This window comes from Arvicola amphibius, chromosome 1 (assembly GCF_903992535.2).
Source record: "Arvicola amphibius chromosome 1, mArvAmp1.2, whole genome shotgun sequence".
NCBI classification, from domain to species: Eukaryota; Metazoa; Chordata; class Mammalia; order Rodentia; family Cricetidae; genus Arvicola; species Arvicola amphibius.
This window is the reverse complement of record NC_052047.1, coordinates 8,261,934-8,279,094: the sequence shown is the minus strand read 5'-3', so window position 1 is coordinate 8,279,094 and position 17,161 is coordinate 8,261,934. Positions and strand designations below refer to the sequence as shown.

The window sequence follows — 17,161 nt, the reverse complement described above, 5'->3', positions numbered from 1 at the left end:
AACTACTGAGCCATTTCTCCAGCCCAAGGCTTATTTTATAACAAGTGGCCAGACCATGAGAAATGGGCAGCAATGTCACCTACACTCTTCACTGAACTGGGACATTTGCTGGTCCTATTTCTCTCAGAACCTCTTTCTGATTTGAAGCCACACTCTGCTGTTGAGGGGTTTTGGGGGAGCAGGGCAGGAGGCTGCTTCACTGTCGGCGCAGTAAGCTTAGGGTGTGTGTGTGAAGGATGATGACTTGCAGACCTTTTCCTGTGTTGTTCTGGTAAATTTAACTGGTCTAGCTGTGAATTTGTTTTGGATTTTGATAGTACTTTGCATGGTGTTATCTCTGTAGACTTAGAATCAAGGATCTGCTCTGTGGCTAAAGTCCAGGCTGACAGTTCCTACATTTGAATTTATTTTGTGATCCCTGGTCCTTCCTTCTGTCTTTCTCTGGCTTTGGTTCTATTAACGATTGTAACTCCCAGGGCTCAGTCAGTAAAGTTTGTTCCTTTGCGCCCGTGTGAAAACACTTGGTGTGGGCTGTGCGTGTTTGTAATCCTAGTTCTTGGGATTGAGGTGGACAGATCCTCGGGGCTTCCTAACCAGTCAGCCTAGTTTCTGGTGAGTTCCAGGCCAGTGAAAGATGAAAAGAATGTGACCAGTGCCTGAGGAATGACACTCGAGGGAGTCCTCTCGTCTCCAAGGGTGTATGGGCACAGGCACACACATCCACACATATGTATGCACATGCAGTAATTTACAGCTCATTCATCTGTACATTTATTATACGGGAGTGGGGACATACGCCACGCATACCTGAGATAGAAGACAGCGTGTGGCTGGGGTCAGTTTCCCCTTCCATGTAGATTCGGTACACTCATGCCGTCAGGTTTGGTAGAGAGTGCTCGGATCAGCTGAGCTACCTCGCTGGCCTTCAGCTCCTAAGACTGCTTGGACTTTCTTCATAACTTTGTCTTTAGGCACTTTTAAAAAAATTGAGCTGAGGTCAAGTCTTTCTTGTTTGATTTAAGCCATTCCCTAGGACTGAAGTTCTAGAAATTAATTTCTAACTTGAGTAAAAGGAGAGGCATGCAGTCTGAAATAGCCAGCGTATATATTCCCAACTCTTTTTTTGTCTAGTGCTGGGATTAAATGCGTGCACCACCACCGCCCGGCTTGTCCCAGTGTTAAAGACTAGAAATACCATTCTAAATTGGCCTTAAAATGAAGTCAGCTTTATCTAGGTGTCCAGTAAGCTCCCCTCCCTCGAGCTCCCATCGCAGTAGGCAGGAGGGCCAGAACTTGGAGGAGCTGTAGCTGGCGTGGGAGAGACAAGGGTTCTGTTTTCACCCTGCTGTCACTCTGGTCCTGAGGGTGTTTGGTAGGATGGGCAGAAAACCAAGCCAATGTTCCAAATGACACTGAAGTATGACTTGTAGCATGCAGTGTTTGCAGAGTACGCTTGGAGTCCTCGGTGCCTGGATCAGGAGTTAGCACCAGATAGGACATCCACAGCTCTCAGCCTTCTCTCTGTAGTGCAGAGGCAGTCACACAGTGTGCAGATGAACGGTGCAGCAGTGTGCCAATGCAACCTTTTGGGTTTTTGTTTTGCTTTGGTTTGGTTTTCGGTTTTTCAAGACTGGGTTTCTCTGTGGCTTTGGAGCCTGTAGATGGAGCGGCGGGCTGTGTCCCACCATCTGGCTAGCTTTACCCAAAATAATTACACGGAAACTGTATTGCCTGGCCCATTAGTTTCAGCCTCTTATTGGCTAATTAACCCATATTTAGTAATCCGTGTAGCACCATGAGGTGGTCACTTACCAGGAGAGATCTTAACCTGCGTCCATCTGGGAGAAGAGAGGCATGGCGACTCACTATGGCAACGGCCTGAAGCGTCTCCCCAACTTTGCTTCCTTTCTCCCACAATTCTGTTCTGTCTACTCCACCGACCTAATTTTCTGTCCTCTTAAAGGGCCAAGGCAGTTTCTTTATTAATTAACCAATGAATGTAACACATAGACACTCCTCCATCAGGAGCCTGTCCTGGAACTAGCTCTTGTAGACCAGGCTGGCCTCGAACTTACAGAGATCCACCTGTCTCTTCCTCCCGAGTACTGGGATTAAAGGTGTGCGCCACCACCGCCAAGCCATAAAATTATTTTCATTGCTACTTCATAACTGTAATTTTGCAACTGTTTTGAATCATAATGTAAATATTTTTCGAGGTAGAGGTTCGTCAGAGGGGTCATGACCCATAGGTTGAGAATCCCCGTTTCAGAGTATCGGGCATTGAGTCAGGCTGACAGTAGAGAAGTTATGGGCCTACCACTTGCTTAGCTCAGTCTCCATATCTGTAGACTGGGACAGAGGTAATGGTGTAAGTTATTTTGAGTTGTTGGGAACGGTGTGAGAACGGGAGCTGCATGAAGACAGGAGCCCTACTTGTTCACACATCTTTCGTCCAACTGTGGCTCCTAGCACACAGTAGATGCTTTTACAGATGGTAGCTTTTGTCTTTCGCATAAAGATAAAATGGAGAGATGAATGTAAGCCAAGGTGTATTAGAGATATCCGCTGTAGCACCCAGCCTTCCTGAGCTAATGTGACGGGTCTTGTTTTTCCTCTCTGCCGCCCAGCACCGCCCTAGTCCCTGATCATACGGTCCCCGCAGTCTAAGGAGGGTAAACAGTAATAAAGCACAGTGATGTCACAGCGAGCAGAGGGAGTGAGGCGCACGCAGCTGCGGTAACACAGGGATGGTGCCTCTGGATGTGTCATGTTGAGTGGAATTTTGAAGAGCAGGAATTTGTCAGGCAAAAAAGATGTGGAGTCTAGGCAGGGGCATGGCATGCATGCTGGGGCCTGAGGTGAGAGCGTGTTCTTTGGGCCAGTTAGATCATAGGTCGCCTTTGTTCTCTGTCTACTTCATTGGTGTTAGACCCTACAGCTTGCCCTTTGAGAAAACAGCTCATCTGTCTGGGGCTAATATGTAGGACTGGACAAAGGGCGTGGGCCAGAGCAGGCCTGCTATGTTCATCAGTCACAGTGCAGCATGAGCTGTGTTCTCTGCCCTCATGTACAGTCAGGTGCTTTCTAGCATAGAATTAATATATATGTAAAGAATGATATAAACTGCCTCAAGGTGTCCGTCTTTCAGCTGCAAGAAAAGCCAGGGCCCAACTCACTTCTTGATCTCTCTCCGGCGACTTGGCTCGTCTCAGATGTCAGGTTCGATGCATCTCACCTGTCACCCGTCCTTTGCTTCTCGCAGAGGCCAGTGCCGCTGAGGAAGCAGATGTGCATGTCGCTGTGGTGGTGAGACCCGGCAACGCGGGACTAACAGACGATGAGAAAACATACTACAACCTCATCACGTCCTTCAGCGAGCTCTACCTGCCGTCAACATAGAGCAGGTTCTGAGGAAGACTAAACTGTTCTCCTAATGTCTAGCTTTATTCTAATTGTAAAAGTAACTTACTTGTGTGTACACACAGACATATGCAATTGTATATACATGTCTGTGTGCTCAGATTAATTTCCATGGCACATGTGTGAGCAAAGTAGTCAGTTCTGTGAGAACCAAATTCATGTAAAGATACTTTATGTGTGGACCATAACTCTAAGTCTTACCAAGGCCAGAGTGTATTTGATAGAAGAAATTGCAAATCAAATGTGTGATATTTATCTAATTGTTTATTGCAGTGGAAAGCTAGTTTTGAGAAATTATTATCCAGAGACTTTGTTATTTTAAAAACTGGAAGTGCTTCACAGGCATCCGTAAGAGGAACCCCCGACTCTGCCTTGTGAACTCGAATCACATGGCTGCACTCAGACTCGCTTCCCGTGTGCACGAGACTGAGCCATTGGATCTGCTCAGACTCACTTCCCGTGTGCACGAGACTGAGCCATTGGATCTGCTCAGACTCGCTTCCTGTGTGCACGAGACTGAGCCATTGGATCTGCTCAGACTCACTTCCCGTGTGCACGAGACTGAGCCATTGGTTCTGGTCAGACTCGCTTCCCGCTTCCTGTGTGCACGAGACAGAGCCATTGGATCTGCTCAGACTCACGTCCTGTGTGCACAAGACAGAGCCATTGGTTCTGCTCATACTCACTTCCTGTGTGCACGAGACAGAGCCATTGGCTCTGCTCAGAGAAGGGGAATTGGTTTGGTCAGTCAGGTATCGATGGTGCTAGGCAGCGTGTCCGCCTCTGGAGCAATGTTCGTGGAGCAGCTGAGGTGGCAGTGGCTCTGCTCCCCCTGCCAGTGTTAGCACCGTTTACAGTTGCCTTCTTATGTCTTAGCATAGCTTGAGAATATACGTTAATGACTATTTTTTAAAATGTTTTATTGAAACCAGTGTAACACCACGAAGAACTCTAATGTATAATATTTCCTCTGAAATGGATGTGCAGATGTACATTTTATGACAGCGTTGTTTATCCCAATGCTTTCCTGACAGGGTTTCATGTCCGTGTCCTGGAATTAATTAATAAAGGCATTTTCCTCTTTCAGTTTCATATAGATTGTGGAGTGTATGTCATGCTGCCAGAAGCAAAAAGGAAAGTAAGCCTGGAACAGAACAGCTGGACGTTTAGTTTCTGCACTCAGCATGTGGTACGCGTGTCTCTTTTAACAGGCTATAAATGAAAATCGTTACCTAGCTTCAACTCGTATTTAAATGTTGTTGCTATTTAATTCCGGCAGTAAGCATTCATGTATGAGTGAATTCATGTATGTTGCAGCCGGCCGCTTGTTCGTCCCGGCCGCCCGGCTAGCTTAGACCCGAAATAATCTTAATTTAACCCATCTCCATTAATCTGTGTATTGCCACCTGGCAGTGGCTTACCGGCAAAGATTTGGCATGTCTGACTCTGGGGGCAGATCCATGGTGTCTCCCCCCTCTGCCTTCCTTCTCCCAGCATTCCTTTTAGTTTTCCCCACCTAGCTCTGTTCCCCTATAGCTCTGCTATAGGCCCAAAGCAGTTCCTTTATTAGCCAATGAAAGCAGCACATAGACAGAAGGACCTCCTACACCAAGTGAAGTTTCTTGGAACTTTGATAACCATGTTTTTTGTTTTTTTAATTTTTTGTGTGTAAGTTTGTGTGTGGTGTGAATGTGTGTTTGATGTGAATGTGTGTGGTGTGAATGTGTGTGTTTGGTGTGAATGTGTGTGTTTGATGTGAATGTGTGTGTTTGGTGTGAATGTGTGTGTGCTGTGAAAGTGTGTATGAGTTTGTATGTGGTGTGAAGTGAGTGTGTGAGGCAGGACAGTGTGATAGTTGGTTCTCTCTTGTCATCTGGGGTCCTGGGTATTGAATTTAGGTCATGAGTCTTGGTGGCAGAAACCTTTACCCACCAAGCCATCTCATTTTTTTTGTTTTCTGTGTCGCTTTGGCTGTCCTGGACCTCTCTTTGTAGACCAGGTTGGCTGGACTCAGAGATCCGCCTGCCTCTTCCTCATGATTGCTGGGATTAAAGGCGTGCGCCACCACCACCACCCAACAGTATCTCATTTTTTTATGCTATGTAAGAACATGCTTGAAGGAAACAGTTATTTTTCTAATTAATCAAGAAAATCCTGGAAGAATAATTTTGGAGATGCATTGAATAAAGGGGAAAGTCTTGCAAATACGAGGAGGGAAGGGAATAGAAAAAATGTTACGTTGATGATTCAGATTTTGTGTCAGACTAGAAAATAGAACCAAATTCATGTAAGCCATAGAAATGGGACTAATTTGTAAATGATAAAACCATAAACTAATGAAAGGGTCAGCTGTGCATATTTGTAGACAAGGTCATGGGCAGAAGGCAGAACGGGTTATTCTTTAATAGCAGTATCTTAGGGTTTCTGCTGTGAAGAGACACTGTGACCAAAGCATCTCTTATAAAAGAAGAATGTTTAATTGGGGTGGCTTACAGTTCAGAGGTTCAGTCCATTATTACCATGGTAGGACATAGTGGTGTGCAGGCAGGCATGGTGCTGGAGAGGCAGCTGAGAATTTTACATAGTGCCACTCCCTTTGGGGGCCCTTTTCTTTCAAACTACAACATTCCATTTCCCAGCCTCAAAGGCATGTAGCCACATCATAATGCAAAAATGATTTAGCCTAACTTCAAAAGTCCCCATAGTCTATAACAGTCCCAAACTTATTTAAAAGTCTAAAGTTCAAAATCTCTTCTGAGATTCATGCAATCTCTTAACTGTGATCCCCTATAAAATCAAAATAAAAAAGCAGATCACATACTTCCAACATATAATGGCACAGGATATGCATTAGCATTCCAGAAGGGAAGGGAGCAGAGTGAGGAAATGCTGGACCTAATATAAGACTGAAAACCAGCTGGGCAAACTTCAGACTCTGCATCTCCATGTCTGATGTCAAAACGCTCTTCAGATCTCCAGCTCCTTTCAACTTTGTGGGGTGCAACACACTTCTTTCTCTTGAGCTGGTTCCATTCCTTGTTAGCAGCTCTCCTTGGCAGGATCCCATGGCTCTGCCGTCTCCAACATCTTGGGGTCTCTAAGGCAAGCCAGGTTTCACCTTCATAGCTTCACACAATGACCGTCTAGGCCCCCATTCCGGGACACCCCTGACATGTGCCTGGCCTCAACGACTCCTTAGTTGCCGAGAAGGTTCCCTAACCCCTTTCTTCTATTCTTGACTCTAAAGCCAGAACCATGTGGCCAAAGCTGCCAAGTTCTGCTGCTTGCTGGGACTGGAACATGGCCCCTTGTTCAGGGACATCTCCACAGCTTTCTGTTTGTATAGTTTCCTTCGCTGTCTACGCTTGGCCTTTCTGGAACTTGCTCTGTAGACCAGGCTGGCTTCAAACTCAGAGATTTGCCAGCATCTACCTCCTGAGTGCAGTTAAAGGCATGCAACACACCTGTCCCTAAACTTTTCTTTAATTCCTTTTCTAGAGTTGGAAACTCAGTTGCCCTGGAGGTCACCACTAACTATTCTATTTACTCTATCTATCTCCTTGAACACAGGTCTTAACTCCATTCCGCTTTCTGCTGCTCTTTTTCTCCTCAAATTGTTCTAACATCTTGTATTTTTTTCTTGCTCAGCTTGCTTCTTTCCTTTATATATCTTCATTAGAATTACCACTAGTAACCACACAGCAGAGTCTACACTAGGCTGGGATGTTTTGAAATTTCTTCTGTCAACAGAATTAATCCAAATCTCTTCACTTAAGCCTCGGGCAGAGCCTTCAGACAAGGTCAAAAAGCAGTCACTTCCTTCACCAAATTATCACAAGAATGATCTCCAGACCACATATTAATTTTATTTTCTGAAACCTTTTCAGCAGCACCCCCCCCACACACACACACAGTTCAAACCACTAGTATGTCCCATTAAACAGTGCAAAAACCATTCCACTGCTTTCCTAACCCAAAGTACCAAAGTACAAATTCCTCCAAAGTCTTTGGTACCAACTTCTGTTGTAGGGTTTCTATTACTGTGAGGAGACACCATGACCTTGGCAACTCATATAAAGGAAATCATTTAATTGAGTGGCTTAACAGTTCAGAGGTTCAGTCCACTATCATCATGGTGGGGCATGGCAGTGTTCAGGCAGACATGGTGCTGGAGAAGGAGCTGAGCATTCTACATGTTGCTCAGGCAACAGGATGTGAACTGTCTCACTGGGTGTAGCTTGAGTTTATATGAGACCTCAAAGCACGCCTCCTTAGTGATTCTTCCTCCAATAAGGCCACACTTCCTAATAGTGCCACTCCTGTTGGTGGTCATTTTCTTTCAAACCACCACAAGCAGTAATTAGAAAAGTAAGGAATTGAGAGAAAGAGCCCCGTGTAGTGGTACATCCATATAATCCCAAACTTTACCAACTCTCAAAGAGAACCTTTAATCCCAGCCGAGGTTGAAGGATCTCTGAGTTCCAGGCCAGCTTGGTCTATATACCAATGAGTTCCAGGACATTCAAGACTGCATAGAGTTTCAAACAAACAAACAAACAAACAAAACCCCAACCAACCAAACAAGAAGCCCCCATCTTTCAGGTGCTAGAGGTGGCCCAGTGGTTAAGATACTGGATGCACCTGCAAAGGACCAGGATTTGGTTCCCAGCACCTATATGGTGACCCACAACCATATAACTTCAGTTCTAGGGGGTCTGGTGCCTCTTCATGTACCAGATGCACATGTGGTCCACACATACATGCAGGCAGGATACTCATACATGTAAAATAAAATAGTTTTACCCCCTGGCACAAGGGACTCTAGCAACAGTGGGCTTTTATGCCTGTCTAGACAGATATACTTTGTTCTGTGTTTTAGGGAGAGAAGTCTCAAAAGCCGATTATCTAAATCAGAAAATCTGGAGTGGAAAGGTTTGCTATTTATGTTGGCCTTTTTTGCTAAACTTGACTCATGTTTAGGGAAGGCTGACAGCCTTGGCCTTAATGCTAATATGGGTGCAGAACAGGCTCTTCTCAGCAGGTGGTGCTGTTCCCTCACAGACCTTGTCAAATGGATGGCTTCTCATCATCAGATGGAGCAGGGAGGGAGAGGGGAGATGAATGAAGTTCAGTTCTCTTTAAAAGCCAATAGCATGGTTTACAAGAACAGAGTAGTGGGCAAACTTTTGGCAATAATGCCAACTATAACCCATCCACTAATTCCTCTTCCCCCTCGTGTATCTAATGCATTAAAAAAAGAACATCTTAATTTTTGAGTAGACAGGTTCTAGCAGCAGTGTTTAAAAGGGCTCGCTTTCATATGTCTCTCATTACTATCAGAGAAAAATATTAAATATAATATGTCCCATAACAATTTGCTATATAGTACCACTTGGGCCTTTCTGTCAAAATTATACTATCTTAAGTAATATTCAACAATTATTTGCAGAGCCTAACCTGGTGGTTTTCATCTATAATCTCTGAAGGTAGAGGCCTGGTGTGGGAGGTCCTTCTGTATATGTGTGACTTTTATTGGTTAATGAATAAAGAAGTTGCTTTGGGCCTGTGGCATAATAGAGCTAGGTGGGAAAACTAAATGAATGCTGGGAGAAAGAAGGCTGAATAAGAGAGACACCATGTAGCTGCTGAAGGAGAAAGACACTCGTCAGAGCCCGCTGGAGCCTTGCTGGTAGGCCATAGCCTCATGGTAATACACAGAATAATAGAAATGGGTTAATTTAATATGTAAGAGCTAGCTAGAAATACACTTAAGCTATTAGCCTGACAGTATTGTAATTAACATGGTTTGTGTGTGATTATTTTGGGTCTGGGCGGCCAGGAAACGAACAAGCAGCCTCTCAACAGAAGCCAGCCTGGTTTGTATAGGGAGTTCCAGGCTAGTAGCCAGGGCTACATGGATCCTGTGTCAAAACAACAAAACCTTTAGTTCTTGCTAATTGAATAACGAATAAAAGCTACCCTTGAGTTTCACTTACATTTACTCTGTCAAGATAAGAGTCCTGAGTTTGCTGCCACGGACACATTCTCCCTATGGTCGCAACGCAGACACTCTTAGAGGTGTGAGAAAACTAAACAGAGCCAACACAGAATAAAGTGGAGGTGGAGCTGGTAATCTAATCAAGAAAGGTTAGATATAGAAGGAGGAAAGAACATTGCCTGCAGATTAAATGTAGAGATTTCAGCATAGCTCTGCCTGGACCAGGAGCTGGATCCCATTAGGCACGCAGAAACCTGATCAGTAGGTCTTTGGAGCCTAGTAAAACATTTAGACCATAATCTAGATGCTGGAGAATTCGGAAACGGTTTGATGGAGAATGGATTGGGGTACGGCCTACGAGTAGAGAGTTTGGAGCAGCAAGCACTTAGGTATCTTAAATGATTTAGTATTTATGTGTGTGTGGGGGGGTGGAGGCTGGAAGACAGCATCAGAGCCCCAGAAACGAGTTCCAGGTAGCTGTGGGCCGTCTGATGTCGGCGCTGGGAACTACACATAGGTGCTCTCCAAGAGCAGCAAGTGGTCTCTGCTCCATCTCTCCACCCCCTACTCAGGTTTTGTTGATCACAAAGGAATTTGAAACAAGGAGTAAGGCTTTACCCAAACCAATGGAAGGCTTCGAAGAGGGGTAACTAGGGGAACTACCCCAGGAAACTCCGCTGTAGTGACATCAGGAGGCTTGCCACAGTGGTCACAGCTGCTCCCCCATGAAGCTGGCCAGGGGACACTTGTGTTTAAGTAAGGTTACATTCTGAGTTACGAGGGATAAGACTTTAAGTGTATTTCAGAGAGGCAGGGAAGAAGGACACATAGAAGCCCCTGTCAGCCAAGAAAACACCAGGACTGCTCAAAGCCCTAATTCACCGAAGCATCTCATTTTCCCATCTTTTTCCATCTTTCCTAACAAGCTTTTTGGCTAAGTCTATTGTTTTCCCAGCTGTTACTTATTTCACATGACTGTGGTTAATACATTTATCTTTAATTGTTTCAGCTACCTGGAAACTGGCAGAGTTCTAAGTTAGGGGAGGTTAAAGTCAGTCCCTTTGAGCCATTCTAAGGAATCATCTGACTGCTTGCTACGGTGCCCCACCGGAATTGCTCCTTTAAATTCATGTGTTGAAGTCCTAATCCAATGTGGCCACATTTTGGGGTAGATATTTAGGAGGTCATTAGATTAGTGGAGCTAAAGATGGTAGCCATATCTGTCATCCCAGGACTCTAGAGATTGAGGCAGGGAGATCTGAACATGAGTTCCCTGCTAGCAGGGATGGATAGTAGGATTCTGTCTCAATAATTGAAGAAAGAAAAGTATACAAATAGATAAATAAATGTCATCAGGATAAGGCCCTAATCCAATAGGGGAGACAGGAGAGTGCCCAGTTTCATCTTTTTCTTAGTCCTGTGTCTTTCATCTCTTTCTCTTCTCCCTGTCTCTTTCTGTCTCTACCGTGTGAGGACGCAGTGAACAACTAGAGCCTATAAGCAGAAAAGCCTTCACCCAAAACCCTAGCCATGAGCCAGTCTCCTGCCTCAGGGCTCCACTGTGGAGGTTGTGTTGACTCGAGCTCTTTTGTCAAATGCTGGGGTTGGCACCTTTGCTCCGGAGAAGCCAGCTACCATGCTGTGTGGGAACCCGGATTCACATCGCATGCAGAGGAATACACGGCGAGGAACGGGGGCTCCAAGTAGATAGTCAGCCCCAGCTCCCAGACATAAGAATAAGTCAGCACTCCACTGCTTCCAGCCTCTGCCTTCCAAGTCATCCAGCTGAGACCCCGGATACCACAGAGCAGAGCAGAGGTGCCCCAACTGTGCCCTCAGGTGCGAGCATAGAATCTGGCAGTCGAATACGTGGTTTTATGCTGCTGCGTCTTGTGGCAGCATGTCCTGCAGTCACAGTAACTAGGACAGTCATCAAGTGGATCGGTGTTAGCAAACAATGGGCGGGCTTTCCTCTCCAGCGCAGGCAGGCCACAGTGTGCACGTAGGAGCATCAAGAATACCTCATTTTCCTCCCCAACAGTGGCTTCTCTCCTCTTTCTGGGATGTTGCAGTTGTCCCTGGCTCCACAGTCACGCAGGCTTGAAACCACGAGGTGTCTGACCTGCCTTCACCCTTTTTGTACAGATGGTCAGACACAGCCATTGCCTTTCCCACAGCATCTCTTGTTCTTTCTATTCCTAAGAACCTTCTCATTCAATCCCGTTATAAATACAGCATCCTCCAGGACTACCGTTGGCAGGTGTACATTCAGGTTTCGCATTAATTAAAGGGCAGTGCTTGCGAAAACCTCAAAAACTGGACATGGTGGTGCATGCCTATAATACCAATACTTAAGAGGAGGAGGCTATATATCAAGCTGGAGGCGATCCTGGGCTATACAAGACCCCCATCTTTAAAAACAACCAACCAACCCCAGAGCAAGGAATGGTGATGTTTATAAACAGGAAGCAAACTGCATTTTGAGAAAGCTGCTACCAGGGCAACAGAAAAATTGGATCATTGGCTGTTCTGAAGCACAGTGGTGGCTACAGTGAGTCACTGTATCTGTGTTTAGTCAAAACCCTGCTTTCCAGCTCCTACCCTCCCTGGCTAGAAATCTAAGTCTGGCTTACAAAAGTCTAGAGGTGGTAAATAGTATTCCTTTACTGGCAAACGAGCTCCTTAGCCTTGCTTCCTGCAGAAATACTGGTGGAATACTAATTTCTTTATTCTTATCCACACACTTGTAAGGACTCTGTTTGAGCAGTTAGACCAAGAAAAAAATAATAATTAAAATGAAAAAGCTGACCCAGAGTCAATCAGCTCCTTGGTTTAAAAACTTGAAATACATTCAGTTTTCCTCAGCCAGGACCCAGTTATCCTCTGTTCCACAGGAAGCCACACAGGAGGACACCAGTCCTGTCTAGAGCTTGGGAATGTGGTCTGTCATGGTAACAGCATTTGCCTGTGAAGACAGAAAGCTGCCAGCTGGGATGAGCAAGGGACAACAGCGTCCTCTGAGAGCTCACGACAGTGACACGGCCTCTGTGCTTTGAGCATGGAGTGGCTTGTGGCAGACAAAAATCCCAAGAAGACAGTGAGAGGAGAGGGGTGTGTGTAAGTGGTGGGCTCTCACTTGATTTAGGTTATTTTTCATCCCTGTGTGTGCACCCACTCGCGCGTGTGCGTGCACATGTGTTCTTGTGGATACAGATGCACATATATGCAGAGGATGGAAGACAAACCCAGGTGCCAGCCCTTGGCTTCCACCTGGCTTCAAATGTGCTCTCATTGTTAACTACTGCTTACGCCATGCTAGTTGGCCTGCAGGCTTCCATGGCTCCCGTCTTTGCCTTCCATCTGAATATGGCAATACTGCTATTAGTGGGACATGCTATCCATGCCTGCACACACTTACTCAATGGGCCACCTCTCCAGTGCTGTTTTTTAAGGGGACAGTCTTGCTGTGTAGGTCAGGATCACCTAAAAGTGCTGGGGTCACAGATACAGTTTTATTTTAGAACACTGTATGGATCACTTAACTCTGGCCAGGAAGTAGTCTAGGTGCCGAGTGCATGGTGGACAAAAATCTTTGCCCTCCTGGAACTTGCAGTCCAGGAGAGAAAAGCTGGACAACGACAAACCATGCCAATGTCATGTATAGTATAATTATTTTTTAAACTTAGGAATGTTTTGCCTGCATGCATGTCTGTACACTGTGTTATGAGCCCACAGAGGCAGAAGAGGGCATTGGGTTCCTTGGAAGTGGGGTTACAGACAGTTGTGAGCCACCATGTGGGTGTGGGGAATTGAACCCAGGCCCTCTGAAAGAGCAAACAATGTTCTTAACCACTGAGCCAACTCTCCAGCCCCATGTATTATAATTTAAACCAACCACAGGGGCCACACTTTATTAAATTTTTATTTACCTTGTGCATGTGTCCTGGCATTCATGTGGAGGTCAGAAAGCACATTGTGGATTTACCATGTCTTACTACATGGGTCCTGGGGATCGAACTCGGGTTGCCAGGTTTATCAGCAAGCACCTTTACCCATTGAGCACCAGCTTTTGTTGTGTAATGTTTAACACTCTGGACTCCGAATCCAGCTATCTGAGTTTGTATCTCAGTGGGGCCTGTTCCTTGAGGCAGAGACCTGGTCAGTCATCCTCATCAACTCAGACCATGAAGCCCAACATTAATGGGCTGCCCATGCAGGCTTCAGCTTTGCTGGGGGCTTGTTTCTCTTTTACTTTTACCCACTGAGCTAGCTCCCCAAGAGACCCAAGACCATGTTTTACAAAGACTTAGTCCATAATAAATCTGGAGGAAATAGTGTTAAGGTAGACTTGAGGAGGGTGGTTCTGAGAGTTGAGAGACTACGCCCACCTCCGTGAAGATGGTGAGATTTACAAATTGGGAGGAAGACTGGCCAAGGCCTTGTGACTAGGGTCTGTCTGCCTTACTTGTGAAGAAAAATAAGGGGGCTTCTGGAGGCTCTGTAAAAAAAGAGATGAAGGTTTAGAAGCAGGTCTGGGGCCTGCAGGGCATTGTAGTGGTTTGAGATTTCAGTCTGAGTACACAGGGAAGCAATGGAGTGCTCTCAGGGGAGGGGGGAAACGAGCAGCCTTAGCTTTTAAGAAAGATGCCTTTGTTGTATTAAGAGCAGGTTGAAGGGAACATAATGGAAGCAGAGAGACCAGGGGTTTTTGTTGTTTCGAAACTTCAGAAGGGATGGTTGATAGTGACAGTAGAGATTCATAGTCAACTTTAAAGACATGTAGCCCAGGCTGGCCTTGAATTTCTTTTCTTCTGTCCCCCCCCCCCCCCCCACAATCTCACTATGTAGCCCTGGTCATCCTGGAACTTACTAGGTTAACTTTGAATTCACAGAGATCTGCCCATCTCTGCCTCCTAACGGTTGGAATGAAAGGCGTGCTTGGCTGGTAGTCAGCTTTGAAGGTAGCACTGCTAGGATTTCCCCACAGCTGTGCGAACAGACACAGGAGAAAAGAGATCCCTATAAACATCTGGAAGACAGACATCTTTAACTTACATGGCTGTTAAAGGTTACTGTGTGAAGGGTAGGCTTAAAGGCCTACGATCAGAGGGGTTAAAACTGAGATGCCTTACGGTGGAGATGCCATTAATTAGTAGTTAACAGACAACCAATCAGGATGGAGATCTGGGCTGGACAACTTGGAAGGATCAATATATGGTGATACTTAAATCTTTCTCTTCTTGTTTGAGATAGGGACCTGAATGATGCAGTTCAGTCCAGAATGGAACCCAGCCCTCCTGCCTCTGCCTCCTTAGTGCTGGGATTACAGGTGTGGCCCATCACATACTTCTGCCCTTTTCTCCTTCAACAGGCTCAGTTGGACCACCAAAAACAGGATGTCTGGAACTTAGTTCCCTGACCTCCAGGGCTGCCCATTCTACATGCAGATTCCCCAATTATGGCTTCTTGTGTGGGTGCTGTGACTCAAACATTGAGCTCCCTTTTTATTTGTGAGATAGTTTTTGAAATTTTTTTAAAGAAAAAAGGGTTTGGAAGATCTCCCAACTCCATGTCCTTTACTAGCTACCTAGGATGGAAATATAACATGTATAAAGTTTAAAAGCTGATATTCACATATAAGAGAAAACAGTGTTGATCATTTTGGATCTGGATTAGCTCACTCAGGATAACTATTTCTAGCTCCATCTATTTGCTGCAGATTTTAAAATTTCATTTTTCTTAACAGTTGAAAGGAGGGTGAGCTGGGGTAGTGTTATAAAGAGATTAAAGGTAATCTAGAATAGGGTTAAATGGGGAGAGGAGGGCAGTGTAAAGGAGGGGATGTGGGATGGCCAGCTACCCTAAAGGCCTTTTGAAAAGTGATATGAAACTATTGTAGAAGCTTCCTAATATATGTGTGTATGTATGTATGTATGTAAACATATATATGGAATTTAATTGGAGTCACCATATAATGGGGTAACCAATGCCCAACTAGTCCTTATGCCACCAAGTGAAACATCCAATACCAAGAATGGGTTATATCTTGTTGAGTTGTTGACCAAAGTGTCCCACTGCTCCCCCTACCCCCAACATCAGAGGCTATTGCCAAGGGTATTGGTTACTTTCTAGAACTTGAGGGTAAGGCCATATTGCTGAAGACATGACTTATGTCATTGAACATGGAGAAATCCAGCTGATGCCCAACTAGAAGCTTCATTCCTACTGACAAGTGTTCAAGGTGCTAAGAGGTGCATTGCTCCATACCAGAGAAGAGTAGGCATAAATATCGCCTAGCTACAAGCTCTGTGACCCAAAACAAAAAGTACTGCAAGATATACTGGCGCAACAGTGGCACAGATGTTACAGGAGTCACCAACCACTTTTGATTGGCTTTGAAGACCGTTCCAGGACAGGGAACACTGTGAAAGTGGCCAAGAACTGAGGCTAGGTAGGTCGTGAGCATGGGGGAAAACCTACTACTATGATTCTGCTAAAGAAACATAGCAATAAAATGAATCCTAATGACATCGCTATACCCATTACTCATATCCTCAACCCTCATCAGAGCTTCTTGTAGTAGATGGCAATTGACAGAAACCCACAACTGGACAATGTGCAGGGAGAGAGAGAGAGAGAGAGAGAGAGAGAGAGAGAGAGAGAGAGAGAGAGAGAGAGAGAGGAGTTTGGAGTGCTTATTACTATACAGGATGTCTTTATCAAACACCCTGTCCTCAAGGCTCAGGGATCTGTGCAAGAGGAGGCAGAAAGACTGTAAGCACCAGAGGTGATGGATGCTACAAGGAAACTTTTTCTAGGCAGATAGGAACTCAAAGAGATAGCACACACAAGGCCCACATGGGTTCAAACCAGGCAAAATCCCAGCACTGAGAAGGAAAATGGACACAAAAATCCCAAACCTTACCAAGAAGTTATTTGCGATTGGCCCCATTTTCTGGAATGGAGTCACTGGGCACATCAGCCACTCTCTAGGGCAGGTCCATGCTCAGGAGTAGCTGGCTAACATAAAAAAAACTCTATGTTCTTTGGTGAGCTTTTTGGGTTGTGTTGTATTTTTGTGTTATTGCTTTTCTTTGTTTTTCGTTTGCTTCGATTTTAGCTTTTTGTTGAGAGAGAGAAGTGGGTGAGATGCAGGTGGAGAAGATCTAGGAGGAGTTGGGGAGCGGAAAGAATATAAATTTTATTGTATGAAAACATTTTCTCAAATAAGATGTTTAGCTTTTGTCTCTATTCCTGGCATGGAATTTCTAACATCCTTAGACTCAGCAATGCCTTATTCATAATGTAGCTCTTCCAGCATACCAGAGTTCATGCTGCTGAGGTAACTTCAGGATGAGGGCTGGTTACCTCAACTACCAAGTGCTTAGACCTCCAGCCCACCCACTTCCGGGAGGTGGAAGGGCAGTTGGGGGGTGGAGGCCTATCAGCCCTGCTCCTGAACCATTACTGTGGATAGCTTCCAGACTGAGGGACGCTGTGGGGAGCCAGGAGAGCGGAATGCTCTGAGGGCAGGGAGCCCTGGCCCTCCTTTCCTCATGCACCTCTTCCATTTGCCTGATCCCGCGCTGTATCCTTCATAGTAAAACAGTGGACGTAAAGACAGTGTTCTGCATGCCGTTACCCCCCAGCATGGCTGTGCAGACACACACCCATGAAGAACTGTGAGTGGAACAAACAAGGAAGTCACAGTTTTGCAAAAAACAACTTTATTTAGTGGCCAGA

General features: G+C 45.4%; 1 protein-coding gene across 3 annotated transcripts in view; it reads left to right on the top strand.

The window, feature by feature from the left end:
• Positions 1–4,512, top strand: part of Enoph1 (enolase-phosphatase 1) — a 29,763-nt gene extending 25,251 nt beyond the window's left edge. For all 3 annotated transcript variants that reach the window (XM_038327330.1, XM_038327343.1, XM_038327339.1), the window contains exon 6: positions 3,263–4,512. In XM_038327330.1, the coding sequence (XP_038183258.1) occupies positions 3,263–3,399 (137 nt within the window). In that variant the 3' untranslated portion in view covers positions 3,400–4,512. The remainder of the gene's footprint in view (positions 1–3,262) is intronic.
• The last annotated feature ends 12,649 nt before the right edge of the window (positions 4,513–17,161 follow it).